Source organism: Lissotriton helveticus, chromosome 6, assembly GCF_964261635.1.
Source record: "Lissotriton helveticus chromosome 6, aLisHel1.1, whole genome shotgun sequence".
Classification (NCBI taxonomy): domain Eukaryota; kingdom Metazoa; phylum Chordata; class Amphibia; order Caudata; family Salamandridae; genus Lissotriton; species Lissotriton helveticus.
Window position 1 is genome coordinate 1,585,250,291 of NC_136067.1, and position 25,321 is coordinate 1,585,275,611.

At 43.0% G+C, this 25,321-nt stretch overlaps 1 protein-coding gene across 3 annotated transcripts in view; it reads left to right on the forward strand.

Annotated features, from left to right (window-relative positions):
- The first annotated feature begins 5,016 nt into the window (after positions 1–5,016).
- LOC144763614 (protein-L-isoaspartate(D-aspartate) O-methyltransferase) overlaps positions 5,017–25,321 on the forward strand; it is a 243,623-nt gene continuing 223,318 nt past the window's right edge. For 2 of the 3 annotated variants that reach the window (XM_078649378.1, XM_078649377.1), the window contains exon 1: positions 5,017–5,245. In XM_078649378.1, coding sequence (XP_078505504.1) covers positions 5,032–5,245 — 214 coding nt within the window. In that variant the 5' untranslated portion in view covers positions 5,017–5,031. Of the gene's footprint in view, positions 5,246–5,266; positions 5,295–25,321 lie in introns of those variants that run through there. The other variant, XM_078649380.1, reaches the window with a different exon arrangement.

A 25,321-nucleotide genomic window follows, 5' to 3' on the forward strand; every position in this document is an offset into this window, starting at 1 on the left:
AAGTTTGTGATCCTGGTGTCTATGGCAACTGTTTTACTGTGTGTTCCACATATGCCACTGCAGTAAAGATAACGATCTTTGCTACTAGCCTACTTTGCATTTTATTATCCCGTCGCTGTCTCCTTTCCCAACACTTCGAGAAGCTATTCAAACCTATCACACCAGCCCAGACAGCTTGGCTCACGCTCCCTTCTTTTTCTGATAAAAAAATGTGAATACATTACAATTAGCTTAAAGGCAATTTTACCCTTTGTTATAATTAAAAACATCTTTCGGCAAAATGGTGCTGCTTTATGTGTTTTTTAGCTTGATTTAGTGCATTTAATAAATATATTTATTTATTTTAAAAGTATGTTTACAATTTGCGGTTGTGGAAATTGAAGTAGAGGATGTGGCATAATAGCCAAAGGTGCTGACTTTAGTGCTGGGGAACCAGGTCCGCATTTCGGGGTCGGCTCGACATCTTGTGATTGTGGGCAAATTGCTTAATCGGCCTGCTCCACCCCCCCCCCACACACACACACAACGCCCCCCACACACACAACCCCCCACACACACACACAACCCCCCCACACACACATACAACCCCACACACAACTACACACACAACCACACACACACAACCACACACACAACCCCACACACAACACACACACACAACCACACACAACCACATCCACTCACACAACTGCACACAACCACACACACAACCATCTATCTATCTATCTATCACACTCACTCTATCGCCCTCATTCTATCTATCTATCACCCTCACTCTATCTATCACCCTCACTCTATCAATCTATCCATCTATCGCCCTCACTCTATCTATCTATTGCCCTCACTCTATCTATCGCCTCACTCTATCTATCGCCCTCACGCTATCTATCTATCTATTGCCCTCACTCTATCTATCTAGCTCCCTCACTCTATCTATCGCCCTCACTCTATCTATTTATCTATCGCCCTCACTCTATCTCTCTACCGCCCTCACTCTATCCATCTATTGCCCTCACTCTATCTATCATCTATCTATCTATCACTCTCACTCTATCTATCGCCCTCACTCTATCTATCTATCGCCCTCACTCTATCTATCTATCTATCTATCGCCCTCACTCTATCTATCGCCCCTCATTCTATCAATCTATCTATCTATTGCCCTCACTCTATCTATCACCTCTCACTCTATCAATCTATCTATCTATCGCCTCTCACTCTATCTATCGCCCTCACTCTATCTATCTATCGCCCTCACTCTATTTATCTATCGCCCTCACTCTATCTATCTATCTATTAATCGGCCTCTATCTATCGCCCTCACTCTATCTATCGCCCTCACGCTATCTATCTATTTATTGCCCTCAGTCTATCTATCGCCCTCACTCTATCTATCTATCGCCCTCACTTTATCTACATATCTATCTATCTATCGCCCTCACTCTATCTATCACACTCACTCACACTCACTCTATCTATCGCCCTCTATCTATTGCCCTCACTCTATCTATCACCCTCACTCTATCTATCTACTGCCCTCACTCTATCTATCTGTTTATCTATCGCCCTCACTCTATCTATCGCATTCACTCTATCTATCACCATCACTCTATCTATTGATCGCCCTCACTCTGTCTATCCCCCTCACTCTGTCTATCGCCCTCACTCACTCTATCGCCCTCATTCTATCTATCGCCCTCCCTCTATCTATCTATCGCCCTCACTCTATCTATCTATCGCACTCACTCTATCTATCGCATCACCACAGCATCACTCAGCACTACCACAGCATCACTCAGGGGCACCACAACATCACTATGCGCTACCACAGCATCACTGAACACCACAGCATCACTCGTCGGCACCACATCACTCAGCGCCACCACAGCATCAATCTGTGCAACCATTCAACAACAACTGGCTCAAATATGTTCTCTCAATGTTTCAAGCTTTATTACAAATGTCACAAAAATATGTTAACATTTAACTTCTGTTCTTGGATTTTCATCACAATAAAATACACTGAACATAATCTTCACAAAAGTTATTTACAAAAGTTTAAGCTATTGCCATTATAAATCACAATAACTTTTATTTAAGTATTAATTATTTTAAAAAATTAAAAGACATTGTTATTTGTCATATCAATACATCTAAGTAAAGTAAATACAACACATATTGCATTACAAATGCTATAGGTGTCACATTTGTGAAAGTTATAACTATTGGCATTGTAAATGACAAAGCTATTAATTTCACTATTTTGAAAACCAACACATAAATAAAAAATGTGTCATTTACAATACCAATAGCTCAAACTTTTCTAATGTGAGACCTATTGCATTGCAAATGCTTGTTCTATAGCGAGGTCTGTGGGGTTACAACACCTGAGAGGAAGCCTGTAAGACAGCCCTTCTATTTAATCACTGAGATGGCTCGATTGACCGGCTATTTGAGTGCACTGAGGAACAAATGTATTCGCTTACACCATAGTGAATGTATATTACTATGTAGAAAATAGTAAATAAACGCATTGATAGAATAGTGGGTATGGTCTCTCCTTCGATGTGTGACCTTTTGTCCTGAATTTTGCCCCTTTGTCCTGAGTTTTTGTCCTGAATTTTGACCCTTTGTCCTGAATTTTTGCCCTGAATGTTGACCTTTAGTCCTGAATTTTTTAGTCATGTCCAGATTTTGCCTCCATGCCAGTTGGTCACCCTATATGTGGAGCTCAGCAGTCCATCACTGCTAGAAACCACTTCAGCTGAGCGCAAGCATTTCCCATCAGTGAGTCATGCCAGCCAAGTGTCACGCATCAGGCGTGACGCCCACGCATTTCAGTGCGGTGTTCCGCAACACCGCATTGAAATGCATTGTCACGCATTAATTGCACACTCTGAAACTGGCTACACAGGGTGCCAGCGCTCGCCTCCGGCACCTGTGCACCGGCTCTCAGAGTGCTGCTCCGAGGCGTTCTCTCAGCAGCTGCTGGGCTCAGTAAGTAATAGTTAATTGTTTATGTCTGCGCTCAGCTCGAGGGGCTTAGAGTGACTGTTAGACGTTACAATTGTTCTGTCCATTCCAGCGGCCTCCTGTCGTGCCTGGCTGCATATTTCCTGCCTCGCTGCGCGTTTTTTTTCTTCTCACACTAATTATACGTCGGTTGGGCGGGGCCTGCCCTCAATGGTTGTTACTAGCTGTGCCCGTCCGGAGGAACAGGAAGTGAGGTAGGTGGGTCAAAGCGGCGGGAGACTCGATCTGAGTCCACGAGTCGAGTCGGTGCACTACTTACTGTCTGCGGTGTGCAGCGCCGCAATAAAACCCCTGGCGTTCACATTGCCAGAGCAGCGGGGACCGGGAGCCGAGGCCAGATCGAGACCAGAGTGAGTGACTAAATCATTTCTGTCACTGTCTGTGTTTACAGCTTGAACCCCTGTGTAACAAAAAATGCTTTCTTTAGGACAGAAATCTAATACCTTCAATATGCCGCCTATAAACATACGGCTGTGTGTTGTCCGGAAATATAAATGCATCCCCAGTAAATTCCAAGTCCGCTTTCCAAGGTTATGTTAAAACCCGCACGTACTTTCCTTTTCATCATTTCAGCCAGCCGGTAAATAGTGCAGCCTTTCCGAGGCAGTGCCCGTGAAAACGGGACGTTTTATCAAACTCGGTTTAGTTCCCAAGCGGAAGCCGCCCTTTTATTTCTGTAAACAGTGGCCAGTAAAGAAAAGTCACTGTTTTTTTGTGTATTATTTCTCACAACATGATGTTGTAGACTGACTCTCCTGTGTTACAGCAGTTGCGTCTAGTTCATTAAGCAAATGTTGTTATAGCACTTACTTTGGCCAAAGCGCTGCACGCCAGTCACGAGTGACTGACTGTACTGTACACAGTTTATTGTACTTTTGTCTGTCAGCGCCGACGCATCTTCCTCAGAGGCCCCCTGTCCTCTCCCATAATGATCACAGGTGTAACTTACTTCAAAGCACAGAGCGCACTACGCATTGCAGATTTGATGAGAGCTGTTAATTGAGACACAGTAAAATCTGCAGGCGCAGGGCTGGTCTCTCATCATCCTTGAGGTTTACATGATCTGAAAGATCTGAGATTTCATTTCAAAATCAGACAGTCTCACAATAATAATCACAGCACTGGACGCAGGGCTGCTCTGTCTTGTCATCCTTCTTGGGTACCAGTTCTAATCACTTGAGGGTATTACCTTCAGACTACAGGGTGTGGTGCCTGTTTTGCCACTAGCGTTCTCTGTGCTCTATCTATTGCATCCAGTAAGTATTTTTGTATTTCATTTACAAGAGTCAGCATATTTACACAGAACTTTAATAAAGTACTGGTACTGAAAAACTTGTTTAATATCATGGTTATGCATTCGTTTACAGTACAGTCAGGTTACAGGAGGGAGTACTAGGGTTAGTGTCCTTCCATTTCTGGTGCTCTGCAGCATCATTCAAGAAGTTCTTGGAGTTTCTTGTTGCTCAAATTGCTGTAATTTCCGGTACTTATAAGTTTCCCTCGTCTTCATTGCATGATTTTTGCTTACAAGAAAGTGTCACTCATAGTCGTTGAAATGTCACTCATAATTTCACTGAAATTATAAAAATGTCACACATGGCAATCTGAAACCTTGGCAGCTATGGTGAGTAAGTAGCAGCCAGTCCAGAAAGGGCACACACTGGTAGACAGTTGTTTCTTTGGAGAGGTGTAATTGTGTATTTACCTACGAAAGTAAGAGTTTGGATTAAATGATCAGCCTTGTAGGAAACGCTATGTAAGACTCTCCACCATTAGGTGGCCTGGTCTTCGACGCTCCACTTAACACGAAAGAAGCATTAATCAAACAGGCATTAATCAAATGGGGTCCTCGTCAACGACATATACTAACTTCCAAACAAGGTTAAAGCAGAAGCCGGACGACGAGCGCATGCGCAACAATGCATAAGAAACGTTTCCCACGTGGTGATGGCGTATGACGCAAGCGCGTTGGGGGCGGGGCTCGGGTTACGCAGAGTCATGCCTCGTCCCTCCAGCGCAGAAGCTGGGGCTCCTCCCCCAGCTGGGTCCGCGGATGACGTCTCGGCCCTGGAAGTAGTGTCGTTCCTGGCCAAACTACTGTGCGCAACCGCAGCGCTGAGGGCGGCTCTGTACCTGCTGCGCAGACTGTGCCTCGCCATGGCCTGGAAGTCCGGGGGCACTTGCCACGCCGAGCTGGTCAACAACCTGCGCAGTGAGTGCCGCTTCGGGGAGGGGCAGAGGACTGCGTATGAGAAGGAGGGGTAGGCGGGGGTCCAACCCGTAGATCCTTACAAGTCTGGGGCTGTTTGAATGTACTGTGGCGGTTGGCCCGTGCGGATTGTTGGGGTTGTAGTCTGTGACAGGTGTCCCCTGACTCAGTTGCGTACTCCAAACATACACCGAGAGCAAGGCTTAAAATTATTGTTAATCTTCTCCGACCCGTATAATACAGTATCGTCTGTTTTTTAGCATGGTAGCGACAAGTTTCTTGTTGTAAATCTATGAAATCGTGTAGTAAGCTGTAATGCCTTGAAATGATGAATTCAAAACTGTTCACACTTCATTTCTTAAGTACAATCTGGACTGGTTTGAAAGGGGCACATTCAAACTGAATCGCCCGAAGCCCTCCTGCGAATATTTGAAATGGCAGGCATCACACGCTGCGTTCGTCAAATTGTTTAATTGCATAGTTCTTACGATGCAGTAGCACTTGACGAATATCAAGTATGGTCATTTACATTTTGTATATGTGTTACCAGTAACAACCCACAAAAAGAGATGCTGTTAAAGCCCCCTTTTTTTCTCCAGAGCTCTGGCATGATACATGCTTGGTGTTCGTGAAATCGGTATTTATTTCAGTGGAGGTCGGGGAGTTGTAATGTGTAATTAAACACCCTTTTGTGATAGGATACTCCTCCTTGTTATAGTCATTAAAAATAAAGTTTGTGTGTTTTAAGTTGGCACAATGGGCCGTAAAATTAACTTACTGGCCTTGCTTGACCTTTTTGTTTGTACTGACAGCTGAGGAAAATGTGATTTTTAGAAAAGTCACATTTTCCTCTTACATTTTTTCCCATAAAATAGTTGGAATAGGATTTAATTCAGGGTGTTATTTGCACTGTTTTTATGTGCTTCGGAGTAAGCAATATAGATGTTCTCGTAGTTTTACAGTAATGAAGGCTGTTGCTGCCCACAACTTTGTTTACATTTTATTTTAATGTTTAGTTTGCTTCAATAGTGCAATGCCATTTCCCTTGTTTGTAGGGTAAATAGGAACATTATTTATTTATTTATTTATTTATTATTTAGGCGGTCCTTGAAGTAGCCTAATTTCTGAGATAGTAATTGGTTTAGGTCATGTAACTTTTACTTAACAGCTATGATACCACCTCATGTTATTTCAAGCAGACACCGCGCATATAAGCTTAAGATGATTTTTATTGTATAACATCAAGTATTCAGTGTATATGCAGCACACGTCCTCTCGCCCATGCTTCCTCCACAACTTCCCGCTCCCCAGCAACCTAGAACGCCATCCCCCTTATTCTAATTATTACATCCACTAAGTTCTACTACTGTGAAATCCCATTATAACAACCCCCCCTTTTTGATCAACATAACAAAACACTGAAATAGTATAATCAGAATGTAAGAAATATACAATAAATAATACATTTTCTATAAGTTTTCATGCAGTCCTCTAACCACTTGGGTTGTTTTTTAAATCTCTTATTACGTGCATCTTATCAATGTTACCACTACCCACATTTTTCTCCAAATGACCCTGTGCAACAATATCTTCACTTGAAGCATCATCAGATGTATCTTGCGAAGACCCCATCCCTTCATTAGTGATCACATTGTTGGTTTCACACAGGGCACAAGTCCTAAAAAAGAAGTGGGGGGACGCTGTCACCGGAAGTGACGTCACAACAGGAATCTCATGGGTATTCATTTGCCTTTAGATGAAAGGTGGACCTCACCCTGCCTCGCGGGGCTGCTGGTGCCTGCGTTTAATCCCCCCCCCCGCAGTGAATACAGGTAGACAGACGTTCTGAATTAGCTCAGATCTCGCCCCAGAGAGGCCAAAGAGTGAAGTCCAGCTTTTGGGCCTGGGGGACAGCGTCCACCCGGTACAAATCCGGTAAAATAAGTGGGGGGACGCCGTCCACCTGCGTGGTACCCCGACTCGAGCCCTGGTTTCACACTGAACTCCGTCAGATCCATCAGAAACAGAAGTACTATCATTTTAATGAACAGTGTAATTTATATTTCCTGGACATCAGTCAAAGAGTCACTGACATTCCTGTAAAGTTCAACATCCATCTCCTTCCAAGCATCAAAGTGACCAAAACCTATTCTTTTGAGATTACATGCTTTCCACTGCTAAGTTCCACAGATTTTTCCAAATTTTAAATTACGTCTTCAGGATCATAAAATTAACTCTGACCTTCTATAACAAAACCAGGTTCCCCAACTCAGACACAATCCCCTACTTTAATTCCACCTTCTTAGTACCATTTTTGGAGTCGTAGTAGAAAATACTTTTATTACTTGCAGTTTTTTACATTTCCTCTCACTTCTTCAATGGACGAACTCTGTACGCCCGAATGAGAAAGCCATTCTGAGTTAAATTTTGACCTGGGATTACGCCCTCTCATCATAACAAATTGAGATATACCAGTAGATTTATTTGTGGTAACGCTACAGGACCAGACAGTTTTCCCAAGTTTGGTCATCCAATCTTCATAACAAGTATTGTACAATTGAATAGCTCCTTTTATGGCACAGTTGCATTTCTCAACAGTTCCCTTACTGCTTGTATATAAAGTGCTGTAGTATTGTGCTTAATTCCTACTCTTTAAAAAAAAAAAGACAATCTTATGTGAAACATACTGGACACCATTGTCACTTAAAATGGTTGTGGGAATTCCCTCAAACACTTGATCTAAACAGTGTCAGTATCCACGTGGTCAACAACCTTGGTTACAGGCCACCTAGTAAACGGATCAATGAGCACCAAAACATACTTTTGTGGCATACTAATTGGTCCCATGACGTCCATGTCTACTGATTCCCATGGGTTCTGAGGACTGTCTATAACACACATTGGAGGTCTGGCAATAACTAAAGGTTTATCAGCCCTAATGCAATTTGTATATTCCCTCACAAATTTCTCAACCTCAGTCCATACCGGGCTACCAAAACAATTCTTGATATACCAAAAGGACCTTCATGATCTAAATTAATAAGTTTTGCGTAAACGAAACAGAGAGATCCTTTTCCCCACTTAAAAGCGTACCATTGTCTTTAGTAAGTTCATATCTGACTTCCCAAAATGGTCGAATAGACTGTAATATTACTCTTGTTTGGCCATTCACTAATAACATATCTCAACACTTCCTGTAAACAGCCATCATTTCTGCACTCTGAATTCCACTCATCCACTTTAACGGCAGGTGCGCCACTGTCTTGCACTAATGTAACCTGAAACCCATTCCAAAATTCATCCTCGCATTCTTCCACCTGAATAGGCATTTTAGAAAGGATTGTCAGTCATAACATTCTCCTAGCCTGGAACATAAAAAATGTTGTAATTGTAATCTTGCATCTGCATGGTTAATCAAGCAATCCGAGCTGAGGCCTTAATGGTACAGTCTCTAGTTAATAATTCCACTAAAGGTTTATGTTCTGATCTAATGATTCAAGGTTTTCCCTTAAGAAACTCCCTAAAATGTTTCCAAGCCAAGTCTTCACGTTTAATAGTAGTATAGTTTTCCTCAGAAGGAGATACTGGCCTTGATGCACAAGAAATGATATTTTCTTTTCCCAACATGTCATTTTATGTTAACACAGCTTCTAATCGTTTAGTGCTGGCATCTGTAGTAACTGCATTATCAGCACAGATGTCAAAACTCTTCAAAGATGAAGCCTTTTTTCAGTGGCAGCCTTAACATCTAAAAATTCTGCCTCTACTGACTTGACTGGACAAATTTGTTTTTGAAACAATTGAATCATGGGGTTCTTTCAGAAAACCTCGGGGTTCATTTCTTACAGTACTCCACCATCCCCGTAAGGAACATACATCATACTTACTGTTACTGTTACACCATGTCCATCAATAGTATTACCAGGGTATTTCACTTCCGTCTCTGCAGATCTGCACTTGGGAAACTCAATAGTTAAACCCCTAGAATCCAATTTCCAACACCGTAATCAATATTTTCTGCTTTTTTTTTTTTTTTTGTTGTTGTCTTCAAAAACTAAAATTTCATCTTGGAAGCACATCAATTAGACTAAACATTAAATTTAGGAATACTGCTGCTGCAAAAGCTAATCCGAATGGCATTGTCTTGAACTGGAAGCAACCTTCTGGAGTAATGAATGCAGTATGCTGTTTGGATTCAGTGGACAAGGGTATCTGGTGGTAGGTGGATGATAAATCGATGGAGTTAAACCATTAAGCTCCTTTTAATGAAGCAACCATCTCGATTATCCACTGTAGAGAAATTGGTCAACTATTATATTGATATTGAGATGGCGTAAGTCAACACATAATCTCAATATGTCATTTTACGTCTGGCCACCACTAATTGAGAAATCTGTTCTGAGATTTCTACTGGCTTAATAACCCCAGACGATGCCAGTCTTTGTAATTCCTTGGAAACGTAATCACGGACCATAAATGGTACATTCCGGACTTAGTGTTTTTTTTTTTTTGCTTCTTCTTAAGTCTTCAACTGTATTTTATGCTTGAATTTAGCTTCCCTAACTCATTACTTAAAACATTTGAGACTTCTGACTGAATAATGTCACCAATTTTCTGGCCCTCATCCATAATCGGCACGTGTTCATCACTGGGGATCAAGAATTAGGTGTAACTTCTTTTGATCAACACGACCTAATACAGGATGTCTTTTTTGCAATATACAATTTTCCTCTAGTGAATCTGTACTTGAACCATCTAAACCCAATCATATACATTCTTTCACCACTATATCCTTCTGGTTTAATATCAGTTGGCAATAAGTTTTCTCCTGTCTGGCATACAAATGTTTTCTTCAACAAGTCTTCATTGATAATAGCAAATGGAGATCCTGAATCTGCATACGTTGTTAAATGAACTCCACCAACGACCATTCAGTTTTGTTTTTTCCAACTGTACCATGAATGTTTAAAACTAAATTATTGCACAAACTAGCTACATTGTCACACCCTTCTGTATCACTAATAGATGACTCGCCACACTCTGCATTAACATCCGCACATTTAATACATAACTTTTTTTTTTCTATGTACTTTGGCATAATGTCCTATGTTCCCGCAATTGCTACATTTTTGCTTGATAGTAGGGCACTTTTTACTAAATGCAAGATGTTCTTTACTATCACACCTATAACACCCGAGTTGTTTTTTAGGTATTTTATCCTTGTTGAAATTCGTCGAATTATTCACCGGCTTATAACCTACTTTGCAAATAGTTTTGCCATCTTTAGGTTCCTTTTTTAGAGCAGACACTAATTTACTAGATAATTCCGCTTTTTGCTTAATTGCTACAACCTCATCCAAAGAAGAATCACCATTTATCCAAAGGAACTCCTGAATAGCAAGATTGCATGCATGCATTACCACTTGGTCACATAAAAATTCATCATGCAAGGTGCCAAACCTGCAATCCACAGCTACTGTTTTTTTTTAACTCTGCAACATACTCCTCAATAGATTCATTCCGTTCCTGTTTTCGTTGGAAAAGGTTGAATTTAGTGATGTTTATACACACTTTGGTTTAAAATAAACATCCACATGGTGAATATCTGCATCAAATACATTAATATCCCCTACAATTGTAGCTTTAGACATTTGTGAATACACTTTGACCCTACGGGATGAATAGAGTGTAAAAGTATATATTTTTTTGATCTGCAAATATCGTCGCATCATCTACAAACGCAATGTAATTTAAAAAATATTCTTTCTGTTCGCCCCATTTCAATGGGGGTGATGAACCTGATGGCCAGAATGGTTGAGGAGAAGTGATGTTATAACTTTGAACTGACATAATGATTCCCAACCGGATACTTCAGTGAAAGAAGAAGAGAGAAAAAAACCCAACTAGGAATTGAGAGAGTGGAATAGTTCAGTGTCCAAACTTCACCACGAAGCATGGACTAGTTTACTGGCCATTTTTCACCACTCGACATAAGGGAATAGCAGAAATGTCCGTAAAATTACCTCTGTAACCTTCCTTGTGAAGATCAAGCCTTGAAGGTAACGATATTTTAGTAGAAGTTTAAATCCATGTTGTAATAGTAGTTGGCAATTTGCACACAAGTACACATTTGTGAAGAGAAACGGTGTGAAGTCATGCAAAAAAGAAAAAAAATTCTCTGTGAATCCAAGATGGCGGTGCGTAAGGTTATGCAACGTGACCTAGCGTAGAGATTTTCTTTCTGTTCCTGCGTCAGACACTTGGCGTCAATGACGCATACACGGCATGTCACAGCAGCTCCAACAGCTGCGGTTGCAATATTGCATCCCTCCCGAGCGTTTGAAAGAACACAACACAACACAGCTCGGTAAGCGGCAGCGCTTCTAATTTGTACTGGGGCTAAAGGAAATTACTGTGCTCCAATGCAAGTAACAGCACATACTTCCTAGTTGCAGCTGGGCTCACAATCGAGCTCTAAATAGCTCTGCAGCATACCTTGAACAATTTGGTAGCTCCACATAATTAAATCCAAATAACGAAAAACAGTGCTGCAGAAGTACTAAGCAAATCACCTAAGTGGGTCTTTTTACCCAGCTCGTCACCAATTGTTGCAAGCAGACACCACGCAGCTCGTCACCAATTGTTGCAAGCAGACACCACGCATAGAAGCTTAAGATGATGTTTATTGTATATCGTCAAGTATTCAGTATATATTCAACACACAATCTCTCGTCCCTACTTCCTTCACCAACTACACACTCCCCAGCAATGTAGAACGTCATCCCCATATTCTAATTATTACATCCACTACATTATGCTACTGTGAAATCCCATTACAACAGAGATGTTCTCGTAATGTTACAATAATAAAGTCTGTTGCTGCCTACAGCCACAACTTTGTTTATTTATTTTAAATGGTTTGTTTAGCTTGCTTCAATAGTGCAATATCATTTCTCTTGTTTGTATGGTAAAGGGAACATTATTTATTAATTATTTATGCGGCACTTGAAGTAGCCCATTTTCTGATGTAGTGATTGGTTTAGGTCATATACCTTTTACTTCACAGCTATGATACCACCTCAAGTTATTGCAAGATACTTCTTTCTTACTCCCAAAACAAATGTCTATTCTGGGTTGTGTGGCAGACTTTTCTTAGGCTTGCTAGAGACCTTTTGCTCAAGATTCTTTGCCTGTTTCTATGAAGTCAGAGTGTGATCGTCTATTTGATTTATGCTTAAAGACCACCTCCTTGTTTTCTTATCAAGTAGCCCCCATGTTAGTTATCTGACATAGAAGTTTGCTTTTGAACTCCACATTACACTGTCTGCTGTTGCTTTTAGAGTATGAAGAGTTTATAATGTTATTCATTTGTTTTACATTATAGTTCTTCTGTTTTTATTTTTGGTTGTTGGCTGGAGTTCTGTTTGGCTAAAGCTTCTTTATTTTTTATTCTCAACGAGCAGTGAGTGCTGCGGGGCGATAACTTGGCAGCCATCTTGTTTGGCCCTGGAGACATCTTTTGTGCTTAAGTCTTTGAGCTTCATGACAATTTTACCCATATGCACTCATAGGAGCTGTTGGAGTCTGAGCACTTTTTAACAGACATCTGTTGCTTTAAAATTTTGAGCAGTTTTTTTTTTATTTGTTTTAAATTTTAATTCTCCGGGGTTTTGTTTGGGGTTCAGGGTTGTATGGGGCTGAAGTTGTGCCGGCCTGTAGACATCCTTTACGCACCAGTCTTTGTCATGTCAGATTTCAAACAGCTGAGCCACTATATAGCTAAGGTCAGTGCGCAGACGAGCACTGGCGCACCTATGGCAAGGCCACTTGTGCGTGTCTGTGCTCGAACAGGCCCGTAGGCTAGGAACCCTGGTTGTTTTACCTCAGGGAAAGTTATCTACTATGCTGATGAGCTGCACTCTTTATGGCCCTTGTTATTGCCGGCATGCTAATCCAGCCTAGCCCACACATCTAATTCTAATGACTGTTGCTGCTGTGGCTTTCAGGTCGGTATGGTTTTGGTCTCTTCCCACCCCCATGTCGGGATACATTTTCCAATTGGCACTTATGCAGCTTTCTGTTTATTTTCATCGAACTGTTGCTCTTTGGTGAAGAATCGCCCAGAAGTTTTTAAGCAAAACTTGGTTGAATAAGTCTTCAATGGCTGCCATAGCACAAGCTTCCCAAGATGACTATTGTATTTGTGGAAATAAAATTGACAATTGTGCCCCATCATTTCCCTGTTTCTGCCTGACAGCCATTTTTCTCAGACAAACACCCATTTTGTGTGTGACATGCTCTCAGCAAACTTGTCTGAAAACTGTCCTTCACATACCCATTGAATCTTGCACAACCCCCTACTCCTTGTGGTCGAGCCAATTCCAAGAAGCCTGTCTGTGTGCCCTCCCCCAGTTGTGCCAGACACTCAGCCACATCCTGTCCATTGTTGGTAACTCAGCCTGTCACACCAACTGCCCTGTGACCACCCCCAACTGAAAGAGGAAGCACGAGGTTAGGCCCTGAAACCACACCAACTAATAGAGGAAGCACAAGGTTGTACACTGTGAACACACACATTTCTGTGGTTCTGCCAATTCTGGGAACCAGCAGCAGATAGTTCCTGTTCTTAACTGTAAGACACCCTGCACCTGGCATCTTAGTTCATTGACCACCCCTTCCTGTGCTTCAGCCAATTCCCAGAACCAGCAGATAGTTCCTGTTTTAAGAAATAGTTACTGCAAGCCAGAGAGCAGATGGTCTCTGTTTTACACAAGATAGTTCCTCTTTTTGACTCTTGTGGTTCAGCCAATTCCCAGAACCAGCAAGATAGCTCCTGTTTTACACAAGATGGTTCCTGTTTCTGACATGAAGCACGAGCACAAACCCCAAATGAGGAAACCCCCCCCCTTCCAACTGTCAGACTATTTCACATCGCAAGTCCCCTCACGAAGCCTAAGACACGCCCCCATTTCTTCACAATCTGCCCCTCTTGCTGATTTTTGTTCCTCTATCTGCCATGACCTGTTTGTTCCTCTATTTTGCCTCGTGACCAAGACTGTATAAATGTCCTGCTGTTGAAAATAAAACACCCACTTCAAGAGAGGGACTTGAGAGATTGCTCCTGTACCCGCTTGGCGCTGGAAGCGCTCCCCTTAACTCGAGTTATTGGTCTCCTCCTCCTTCATTTGAGCACCACGGACTCCTCGCTTTGCATTGACAAGAAATTATGATTTATTAAGCATAGAAATTCAGAAATGAGGTAATAAGTAAATTTAATTTACCACATTAATTGGCGCCCGAATAGGAACATTCCCTTTCCCCCCACGCACCGGCGATATTGGACCCGGTACTGTCCCCTCCTGACCGTTGACTGACTTCAAAAGTGCACAACGCGGGGAATTCCCGCTAACTCCCTCGAGGCGAAGAGGGGGACCGACTGCGGCCCAGCATCCACACGAGGCGGTGAGGAAATAGCGGAACGTCCTGAACCAAAGCCCAACCTGCGAAGCAGACGAGTCCGAGGTTCTACAAATCCCACCTTGAAACTGCGCGCCGCGTTTTTCCAAAATCTTCAAGAGGCCTTCCAGTTATTTTTCGGTGAGTACTGCTGAAAAGTATAAAGACGAACCCACAGCTTTTGTGGGGGCGGTAAAGATACGCGTTTTGTTGGTTTCTCACCTATCTTTGGTGAGGACTACTAAAACTAGTATAAAAGACGGACTCACTACCTTGTGGGCACGGTAAAGATACATGTTTTTGTGTGTTTCTCACTTATTTTGTGAGGACTACTAAACTAGTATAAAAGACTGACTCATCTCTTTCGTGGGTACGGTAAAGATATTTGTTCTGTTTGTGTTTTTCTCACTTCTAAAATCTTTGAAAGTCTTGCCATCATGCCTATTTTCTCGAAAATACGTAAGATGGCAACCAAAAGGAGTATTCTTGAGAAGGAAATTCCCCTTCCTCCTCCGGATACTCCAGGACAATTCATGTATGCAAAACATGGTGTCGGTGCACTTATTTATTGTGAGTTATGGGTGGATTATACTAAAGACCTAGAACACAGATATAGATGGCCTGAAAATGGTACTTTTGACATGGAATGTATTATAAAATTAGAGGAACAGTTATGGAAGAAAAAGAGAGTCCGCCAGTCACAGAGTGACCCAGTAGAGTTATGGAGAAAAGAAGCCCATAGGAGGCAACAGAAGGAATTGCATGAAGTTGAAAAGGGTAAGAGAATGTCAGAGCAGGCCAAGAAAGAACAGTTACAAGAAATAGGGAAAGAAGTAGTTAGTGAAAGGAATAAAAGGGAACAATCGGCCATTTCTACTGGTTTTTATCCTGTATTGCCATCTGCACCTGAAAACATTAACATTGCATCAGCACAGCCTACAGCCCCACTACCAGAGGATACTTTCACCAATTGCCTCTTAGATACTCCACCTCCAGATGAGGTTCCAGTAATTCAACACCCTCTGCCTTCTCTCAATATAAGATATATGACAATGATCTCATAGCCCAGTTTTTTCTAGCATTACCACGCTCACATCAAAGATTAGCAAGTCTCTACATGGTACAACATCTCATCACACTCAATGACACTCATTTCAAACATGATCCAAGACTTGAAGATTTTCTGTCTGACTGCGCTGATAACATGTTCCTCCACAATAGTTCAGTTTTTCTCAACACATTTATAGATTTTAGACAGAAATACCAGAAAAAGACTGAATATAAATCTTTCAATAATACGTGTGGATCAACTAATAGACTTCCTCAAACACGCCAGTTCCCCATGAGAGAGGTCCACCCCAGAGCTGACACAAATGGAGCGCTACAACGCGTCTTCATTTATGTACCCTTGACAAAACTTGAGTTACTAAGGATGAAAGAGATGGTTCCCTCCCACTCAAAGGATCCTGCTGGATTATTTAAGGAATTAGGAGATGTATTAATGATGGGAACATATACTCTTTCTGATATCACAGCAATTCTGAAATTATTGTTGCCATCAGGTATATATGACAAACTAAGAGAAAAAGATTGGGAAGTAGCAGGTGAAAACATTAGATGGACTGAACTTCAGAATGATGAAAATACTAGAGTAGCAGGTCAAGGTATAGGAGACAGACTAAAAGCACTTCCTGGCACTATTTTAAAGGTGCTACCACAGTTACTAACAGTGAAAAAGGAGGACTGGGATGCCATTTCTTCCTGCAAACAGAAACATGGTGAAGACATAGGAGATTATTACACCAGACTTGAAAAATGTTTTGCGGTAAATAGCGGCCTTACGCCGACAAGTGAAGCTTACCCGCATCTGTTTGTTTCCAAATTAGTAGATAACGCCTTGCTAGCCATTAAGGACAGAGTACTAAAATTAGAAAGTACCTGGCAAGCACATACACCTCCACAGGTGTTACAAATGCTACAATATCCCCAGAATCGCATTAGGGATGAAGAAGAAAATGATAAGAAACGCTTGAAAGACACAAAGATTAAAGCATTAGTAGCCCAAACTGCACCCCAGCGTCAACAGACACCAAGTAGCCAGACAAATATAAAAAGCACTTGTAATTATTGCAAGAAGATGGGACACTTCGATAAAGACTGCCCTGTCTTAAAGCACAATTTGGCTACTGGTAAGACACAGCCACGCCCATATCAGCCAAAACAGAATGGTTCCCTAGACAGTTCAACACCTTCAGTTCCACTGACAACACAAATGGCCCAAATGAATATTATAGACAGCGACTACACTGAATATTACCCAGATTTCTCATGATGTTGCCCAGAGAGAGAAGATGACAAACTGCCCCTAATCCCCATTCCAGTAGATCAGACAGGTCCATTTATAGAGGTCCGACTTCTTGGGGAGGACAGGAAATTTCTACTAGACACTGGGGCCAGTAAAACAACAATAAGCCATCAAGAGGTCCCAGAGGCTCCTCTCTCGGGTTCAAAAAGTATTTCTCTGGGTTTCTCGGGAAACCTGTGACAAACGTCACGTCAAAGCAGCTGCCCTTGCAGGTTGGTCCCCTCATGACAACTACAGATCTTATATTGACAAAATCATGTCCAGAAAACTTGCTTGGTATAAAAACATTGAAAGAATTAGGAGCTGTCATTGTTTGCTCACCTACAGATGTCAGACTATTTCTGCGAGATTTCAAGGGCCACTACACAAGTAGAGAATTAGATGAGCGTTTGAAAGATTTGCCACACACCCTGTGGGCCACTGATTCCACCACAGTAGGATGTATGGAAATAACACCTCACAAGGTTACACTGAAAGAGGGAGCCCAACTACCACGTATAAGGCAATACCAAATTCCACCTCAGGCTGAACAAGCATTAATGTTAATTATTCAGGACCTAATACAGTCAGGTGTGATTAAGGAAACACCTTCTAACATTTGCAATTCCCCTGTTTTACCAGTCCATAAAAAAGTGGAACCAGGAACACCACCTGTCTACAGACTAGTGGTGGATTTGAGAGAGCTCAATAAATGTGTCATTCCACAACACCCTGTGGTTCCAGACATCTCCACCCTACTCACAGCCATAGATGCGGAAGCAACGCATTTTTCAGTCATTGACTTGAGAAACGCATTCTTTAGCATACCTATTCACCCAGACAGTCAATACCTTTTTGGCTTCTCCTTACAAGGACGAAGTTTCCAATTCACAAGAGCTCCTCAAGGTTTCACAGAGAGTCCAAGCGTATATAGCCAAGCATTAAAAAGACAACTAGATACTGTTCAAATGCCCACGGATACAGCCATACTACAATATATTCATGATATCCTCATTACGGCCAGATCTGACGCAGCATGTGCTGAAGCATCACTACTAGTACTAGAATTCCTAGCTGCAAATGGCCATAAAGTTTCCCCTGGTAAGCTCCAATTTTGTTTACAGCAAGTGGCATACTTAGGGCACTTGCTGTCAAAGGAGGGTAGGCAGCTTACACAGGAACGCATCCAGCTCATACTACAAATACCACAACCAACAACACAGAAACAAGTTCGAGCCTTTGTTGCTCTCACCTCATATTGTAGACAGTGGATCCCACAATTTGCACTCATTTCTAAACCATTAGTGCAGCTGACAACACTCGAAGCTGGCGCTACTCCGCAATTACCCTGGACAGATGAACACACGCAAGCCTTTCAGTCTCTTAAAAAAGCTATGTGTCAAGCCCCAGTGCTAGCAACACCTAATTGCACCAAAGATTTTACATTATTTGTAACAGAAAACTCAGGTACAGCACTATCAGTTCTGACCCAACTTCAAGCAGACAAACATAAACCATGTGGTTATTTTTCAAGCACATTAGATCCAGTAGCACAAGCATTGCCTGCATGTCTAAAATCAATAGCAGCTACTGCACAAGCTATTAGACAAAGCGATTCTATTGTATTGGGACATCATCTGATAGTTCAGGTCCCACACGCTGTAGAACGTCTGTTAAACAGAACACAAACACAGCATCTGACAATAGCCAGACTCACCGGATATGAGATGACACTTTTTCAGCCACACATTGAGATTAGACGCTGCAACATTTTAAACCCAGCAACACTGTTGCCACTGACCTCTCCTACTGAAGAAATTCACGATTGTATTGACATAATTGATTTAGTGACCAAACCAAGACCAGATTTACAAGATACTCCCCTTGCTAAGGCAGAAATTACACTCTTTGTTGATGGTTCATGTATGAGACTCCCCACAGGAGAATTAGCAGCAGCCTATGCCGTCACAAATGGTACAGACACTTTAGAAGCACACAAGATAGAGATACTGTCGGCACAGGCAGCAGAACTCATAGCCCTAACACGAGCATGTCACTTAGCAAAAGGAAAGTCAGTGAACATCTACACTGATTCACAATATGCCTTTGGAGTTGTACACAACTTCGGTACATTGTGGAGAGAGAGAGGATTTCTCACATCACATGGGTCCAGAATACAGCATGCTACACTCATCACTGCCCTCTTAGAGGCCAGTCAGTTACCAGAGAAAATCGCAGTGCTAAAATGTAAAGCGCACACAAAAGGAACAGATGAAATATCAAAAGGAAATGATTCTGCAGACAGTGCAGCCAAGTTAGCAGCAAACACAGAATTAAGTATACCACACCGCCAATATACAATACGAGACCCCTTTTCTGACATCCAGGATGTCCAAAGTCACGCCACACCACAGGAACTGCTAGAATGGAAGGAAAAAGGAGGGGTCCTTACAGATCAAGGCTGGATGACACCTGAAAGAGCAGTATGGTTTCTACCGGATGCCATGGTACAGGTTATGGTAAACACCATACATGGACCAGCGCATCTGGGAGAAAAAGCAATGTTAGACAGCATACAGAATATATGGCGCAACAAACATTTGAGAACTGCAGCCAAACAAAAAGTTAAAATGTGCATGATTTGTAATCAGTTCAACCCAGGAAAAGACACAAAGGTGGAACAGGGAGGATTCCAACCCCCTGACCATCCATTTGAAGTTCTCCAGATGGACTATATCCAGATGGAGAGATGTAGAGGTCACAAGTATGTGCTAGTTGTAGTGTGTGCTCTGACCAGATGGACAGAAGCCTATCCCGTCCCAGATTACACTGCAACGACAACTGCTAAACAATTAGTTAGAGAGTTTTTCCCGAGGTATGGGTTGCCCCGTGTCATCTACTCGGATAACGGCCAACCTTTTTCCTCTGAACTCATGAAGCAAGTGTCTCTTCTGTTAGGGTACACTTGGAAGTTTCACTGTGTAAGACATCCTCAGGCAGCAGGTCTAGTAGAAAGACACAACCAAACTTTGAAAACAAAATTGGCCAAGATATGCACTGACAAAGGCGTGGACTGGATGGTAGCCTTACCGGTTGCCCTCTTTTACATGCGTATGGTAGCCCATTCCAGAACTGGCTTATCTCCATATGAAGTGGTCTTTGGCAGACCACCAAATATGTGGGGTACGCCAAGGCCTAAAAGAATAACTGATGTTGACAGTACTATGCTGACTGACTACCTGGCTTCCTTGATGTCTGCACTCCAATCTTGTCGTTCTCAGGTTGCTGCCACCATCCCTGACAAAACCAACCCGGAAGAACACGCCATCCGACCCGGGGACTGGGTCCTCGTGAGGAACTTCGACCGGGCCAGCCCCCTCCAGCCCAGGTGGAAGAAGCCAAGACTCGTACTACTAACAGGGACAGCAGTGAAGGTCGAGGGCAGGAAGGGCTGGCTCCACGCAAGCCACTGCCGGAAACATTTTGGACAAAAAGACACTGTTGCTGATGGCCCTGCCAATCCCACTGACATTGTGACTGAACAATCTTTATTGCCTTTGGAACTAACCCCACAACAGGATTACAAATCAAAGTTAAGGTCTGCCATTCGGACTCTGGCTAATTAAGTCCATTGGGCGTCGGTCCAGTGGTGAAGCGGTTGGAGCATGGGAATGGATTTTAACACCTTGACTATGTGGGAGAAAGAAAAAATCAACTCTAGAAAAAGACATAATGGTCCTACTATATGTTTGACAGTATTATTTTTCCTCATGGCAGTTATGACGTGTCTTGGTTGGATTATCCACACTGTTTTTCCTCCAACACAACACACCTCTCATACACCCAACAGCACTCAGGAACACACCTATCACGACCTACCCCCTCATGAACAAGCCCATAGACTAGCCTTGCGAAACAATACCTTCATACAGATGCTACACCACACTCAGCAGGCCAGTTATAGCACCAATTGTTGGATATGTGGCCGCATCCCACCTCATCAGAAAAAGGGAGGGATGCCTCTTTTTCCTTTCCCATTCTCTTATAATGGAACTTGTGAAGCCTGGTTCCCCTAATAACAGCTGACGATACTACCCCCACCTCCTGCCCTGACGGAAATAATTCATGCAAGAATGGGTGGCCTTGGGGGGATTTAAACAAGGTACTCAATACTGCCTGTTACCCTAATAAGGAGGGAGATCCTCAGGCGACCGGTACAGTCCTAGAAAGTGAAGAATACAAGCAAGGGAACATGACCATGTCCTACAAGATGTTAAATACCAAAACTAAAAAGAATGCTGGTCCCCCTTCCATCTCGGTCTCGCCAGTAAAAGGACACCTGTGCATCCAGAAAAATGGCTCTGTTCCATTAGGACACAGTGACTGTCATACCACTATAAGTTTTGAAGACAGATGAAAGTCCTCATTACTAGCATCTCGCCATACTTATTTCATCTGTGGCCAAACGGCCTATGTGCAGCTGCCCTTGAACTGGGGGGGAACTTGCTATATAGCATTCCTGTTACCCCCTGTCTTTGTGGCCCCATCCACTTACCACCGAGACCTCCTTGTGCCCCATGTCAGATCGTCCTGGGGATGGCAACTGCTGTCAGCAGCAGGTATAATATTCCTGATAACTGGATGCTGCCTTTGCATCCAATGTGGTCCTGCCCTGTGCGGTCTATGCGCTGCAAAATGCATTCCTAAACCACTTGTCCAGCAAGAGAAAGGGAAAGAATCATGTTACAAGAATGTATAAATGATCTCATGCAAATTGAGATATAATGTAGGTACACTCTGGGGCAAGGAGGGAATGTGGAAATAAAATTGACAATTGTGCCCCATCATTTCCCTGTTTCTGCCTGACAGCCATTTTTCTCAGACAAAAACCCATTTTGTGTGTGTCATGCTCTCAGCAAACTTGTCTGAAAACTGTCCTTCACATCCCCATTGAATCTTGCACAACCCCCTACTCCTTGTGGTCGAGCCAATTCTAAGAAGCCTGTCTGTGTGCCCTCCCCCAGTTGTGCCAGACACTCAGCCACATCCTGTCCATTGTTGGTAACTCAGCCTGTCACACCAACTGCCCTGGGACCACCCCCAACTGAAAGAGGAAGCACGAGGTTAGGCCCTGAAACCACACCAACTAATAGAGGAAGCACAAGGTTGTACACTGTGAACACACACATTTCTGTGGTTCTGCCAATTCTGGGAACCAGCAGCAGATAGTTCCTGTTCTTAACTGTAAGACACCCTGCACCTGGCATCTTAGTTCATTGACCACCCCTTCCTGTGCTTCAGCCAATTCCCAGAACCAGCAGATAGTTCCTGTTTTAAGAAATAGTTACTGCAAGCCAGAGAGCAGATGGTCTCTGTTTTACACAAGATAGTTCCTCTTTTTGACTCTTGTGGTTCAGCCAATTCCCAGAACCAGCAAGATAGCTCCTGTTTTACACAAGATGGTTCCTGTTTCTGACATGAAGCACGAGCACAAACTCCAAATGAGGAAACCTCCCCCTTCCAACTGTCAGACTATTTCACATCGCAAGTCCCCTCACGAAGCCTAAGACACGCCCCCCATTTCTTCACAATCTGCCCCTCTTGCTGATTTTTGTTCCTCTATCTGCCATGACTTGTTTGTTCCTCTATTTTGCCTCGTGACCAAGACTGTATAAATGTCCTGCTGTTGAAAATAAAACACCCACTTCAAGAGAGGGACTTGAGAGATTGCTCCTTTGCCCGCTTGGCGCTGGAAGCGCTCCCCTTAACTCGAGTTATTGGTCTCCTCCTCCTTCATTTGAGCACCACGGACTCCTCGCTTTGCATTGACAAGAAATTATGATTTATTAAGCATAGAAATTCAGAAATGAGGTAATAAGTAAATTTAATTTACCACATATTATAAGGAGTGACCTTTTGGGGCATGGAGGATTAATTGCTATTCTATCTGTTTTCTTGTCGTAGGAAACAGTTAGATATTTCTGATTTATATTTATTTATTTATTTATTTGTATTTTGTTAAGCGCATGGTTATACTAGCAGGTGTGTCCTTGCCCTAACAGTTGCTCCAGTTGTTTTCAAGAGTTCCGGGCATGATTGCGAGGGAGGGCTTGGGTCCGGTCTTAGTCTTTGGGGAAGAGGACTGTTTTCAGGTCTCTTTGAAAGTTAGACTCAGAGGGTTCCAGACGCAGTTTTACTGGCAGCTGGTTCCATATCCTAGCAGTAGTGACTCTAAAAGATTTTCCACCCACTCTGGCCGTTTTGACCTTCGGGACCTGTACTTCCCCTGTGCCGCATGATCTAAGCTGGCGGGTGGGTTCGTATCGTTTCAGAAGCCCATGCAGATACCTTGGGCCTCTACCATGAAGGATGCGATGTCCTACACATAGGGCTTTGAAAGTCACCCGTTCCCTAATCGGGAGCCAGTGAAGGGTTTTCAGTGCTTTTTTTGATGATGCTCTTCTGGGTAATTGTAGGATCAAGCGGGCCGCTGCACTTTGTATTCGTTGTAGTCTGGAGAGGCTTTTTACGTTGGCCCCTAGGTACAGTACATTTCCATAGTCCAGTCTAGATGTTATAAGGCTATGGACCAGAGTCTGGCGTACAGGTATCGGCATAAGATCCAGCGTTTTCCTAAGGACCCGCAGAATCCCAAAACAGGTACCTGCCACTTGTTTAGTTTGGTGGTCGAACGAGAGGTTTTTGTCTAGCCAGACCCCTAAGTTCTTTACCAGATTGCTGGGTGTGGGTAGTTCACCCAGTTCTTCCGGCCACCAGGCTGAGGTCCACACTGATGGGGATTTACCTACAATCAATACCTCCGTCTTATTTCCATTGAGGCGGAGGCAGTTGTCCGCCATCCAGAGTGCCACCTTCTGCATGCAGGACGTAAAGTTGTTAGCGCTTTGCTCCTCTGGTTGCGTTAGGGTCACAATCAGTTGCGTATCGTCTGCATACGACTCTATCTCAACCCCGTATGTGTCTGTGATTCCTCCTACTGGGGCCACATATAGATTGAATCGGGTGGGGCTGAGACTAAAGCCTTGTGGCACTCCCTGATTAAGTTTTTTATTTCTTTGGACCTGAACTGGCCCTGAGCAACCTGAAAGGTTCGATCTGTTAGGAAAGATTGAAGCCATTCCCAGGCTTTTCCTCTCACCCCACCCTTTTTAAGACACTGTAGCAGTGTGTGATGAGCTACAGTGTCGAAAGCGGCACTGAGATCGAGGAGAATCAATGCCGCCGTCTGGCCTTCATCTGCATACCTTCGTAGGGCTTCTGTTGACGACAGCAGGGCCGACTCGGTCGAGTGGAGAGCTCGAAATCCCGACTGTGAGGGGTGGAGCAGTCCGTTGGTTTCAGCAAATGCTGAGAGTTGTTTGTTCACTGCTTTCTCAGCAATTTTTGCAAAGTAGTGGAGGAGGGAGATAGGTCGTAAATTGTCCAATTTTCTAAACTAAGGTTTTTTTCCTCAGGGGAAGGACAATTGCTTTTTTCCATGAGGTAGGGACTTGTCCTGTTTTAAAGGAGAGATCAAGGAGATGACTAATGTATGGCTCCAGGGTAGTTATACTGCCATGGAGTCTTTTAGGGGTTGCTGGATCACTCAGTGATCCTGATTTAATGCTACTTGCTATGTGGCATATAGTTTCCTGAGAAGGTACTAGAAATGCCGAGAGGCAATTATTCTCCTGTATCTTCAGGGTACTGTCTACCCACCCATCACCTACTCTGGCTGTGTCTGGAAAGCCCGCGTAGATTTTGTCTACTTTGCTAGCAAAGAACTCTGCTATTAAATTACAAGTTTTAGCCGATCCAATCATAGGGGCCGCTAATGGGGTGAGATCGGAAAGTTCCCTATACACTAGGAACATTTCCTTCATAGAATTGTCGGCGTCTTTGATTCTGGTACAGAAGTAAGGTTTTCTAGTTTTCCGGATGAGTGCGTGATATATCTTTAAACTATTCTTGTATTGATCTCTTTCTGTTTTGGAGTAATGCTTCCTCCATTTCCTCTCTAAGCTTTTACATTTTGCTTTTTGTTCTCGAAGTTCGGTGTTGAACCAGGGGGCTTATTTGGATCTCCTTGCCGGAGCCTTTTGTGTCCATGGCGCTGTGCAGTCTAGCGCCTTTAGGATTCGTCGATTCAATTCTCATCAGGTGGATTCAATTTCTTCGCCCTCGGGGGGCCTCATGATGTTATGATTTTATTGAAATCCTCTGTGGAGAATTTTGCCCATATCCTACGTTTATTAGCGGAGCTAAGTTCCTTCTGAGGT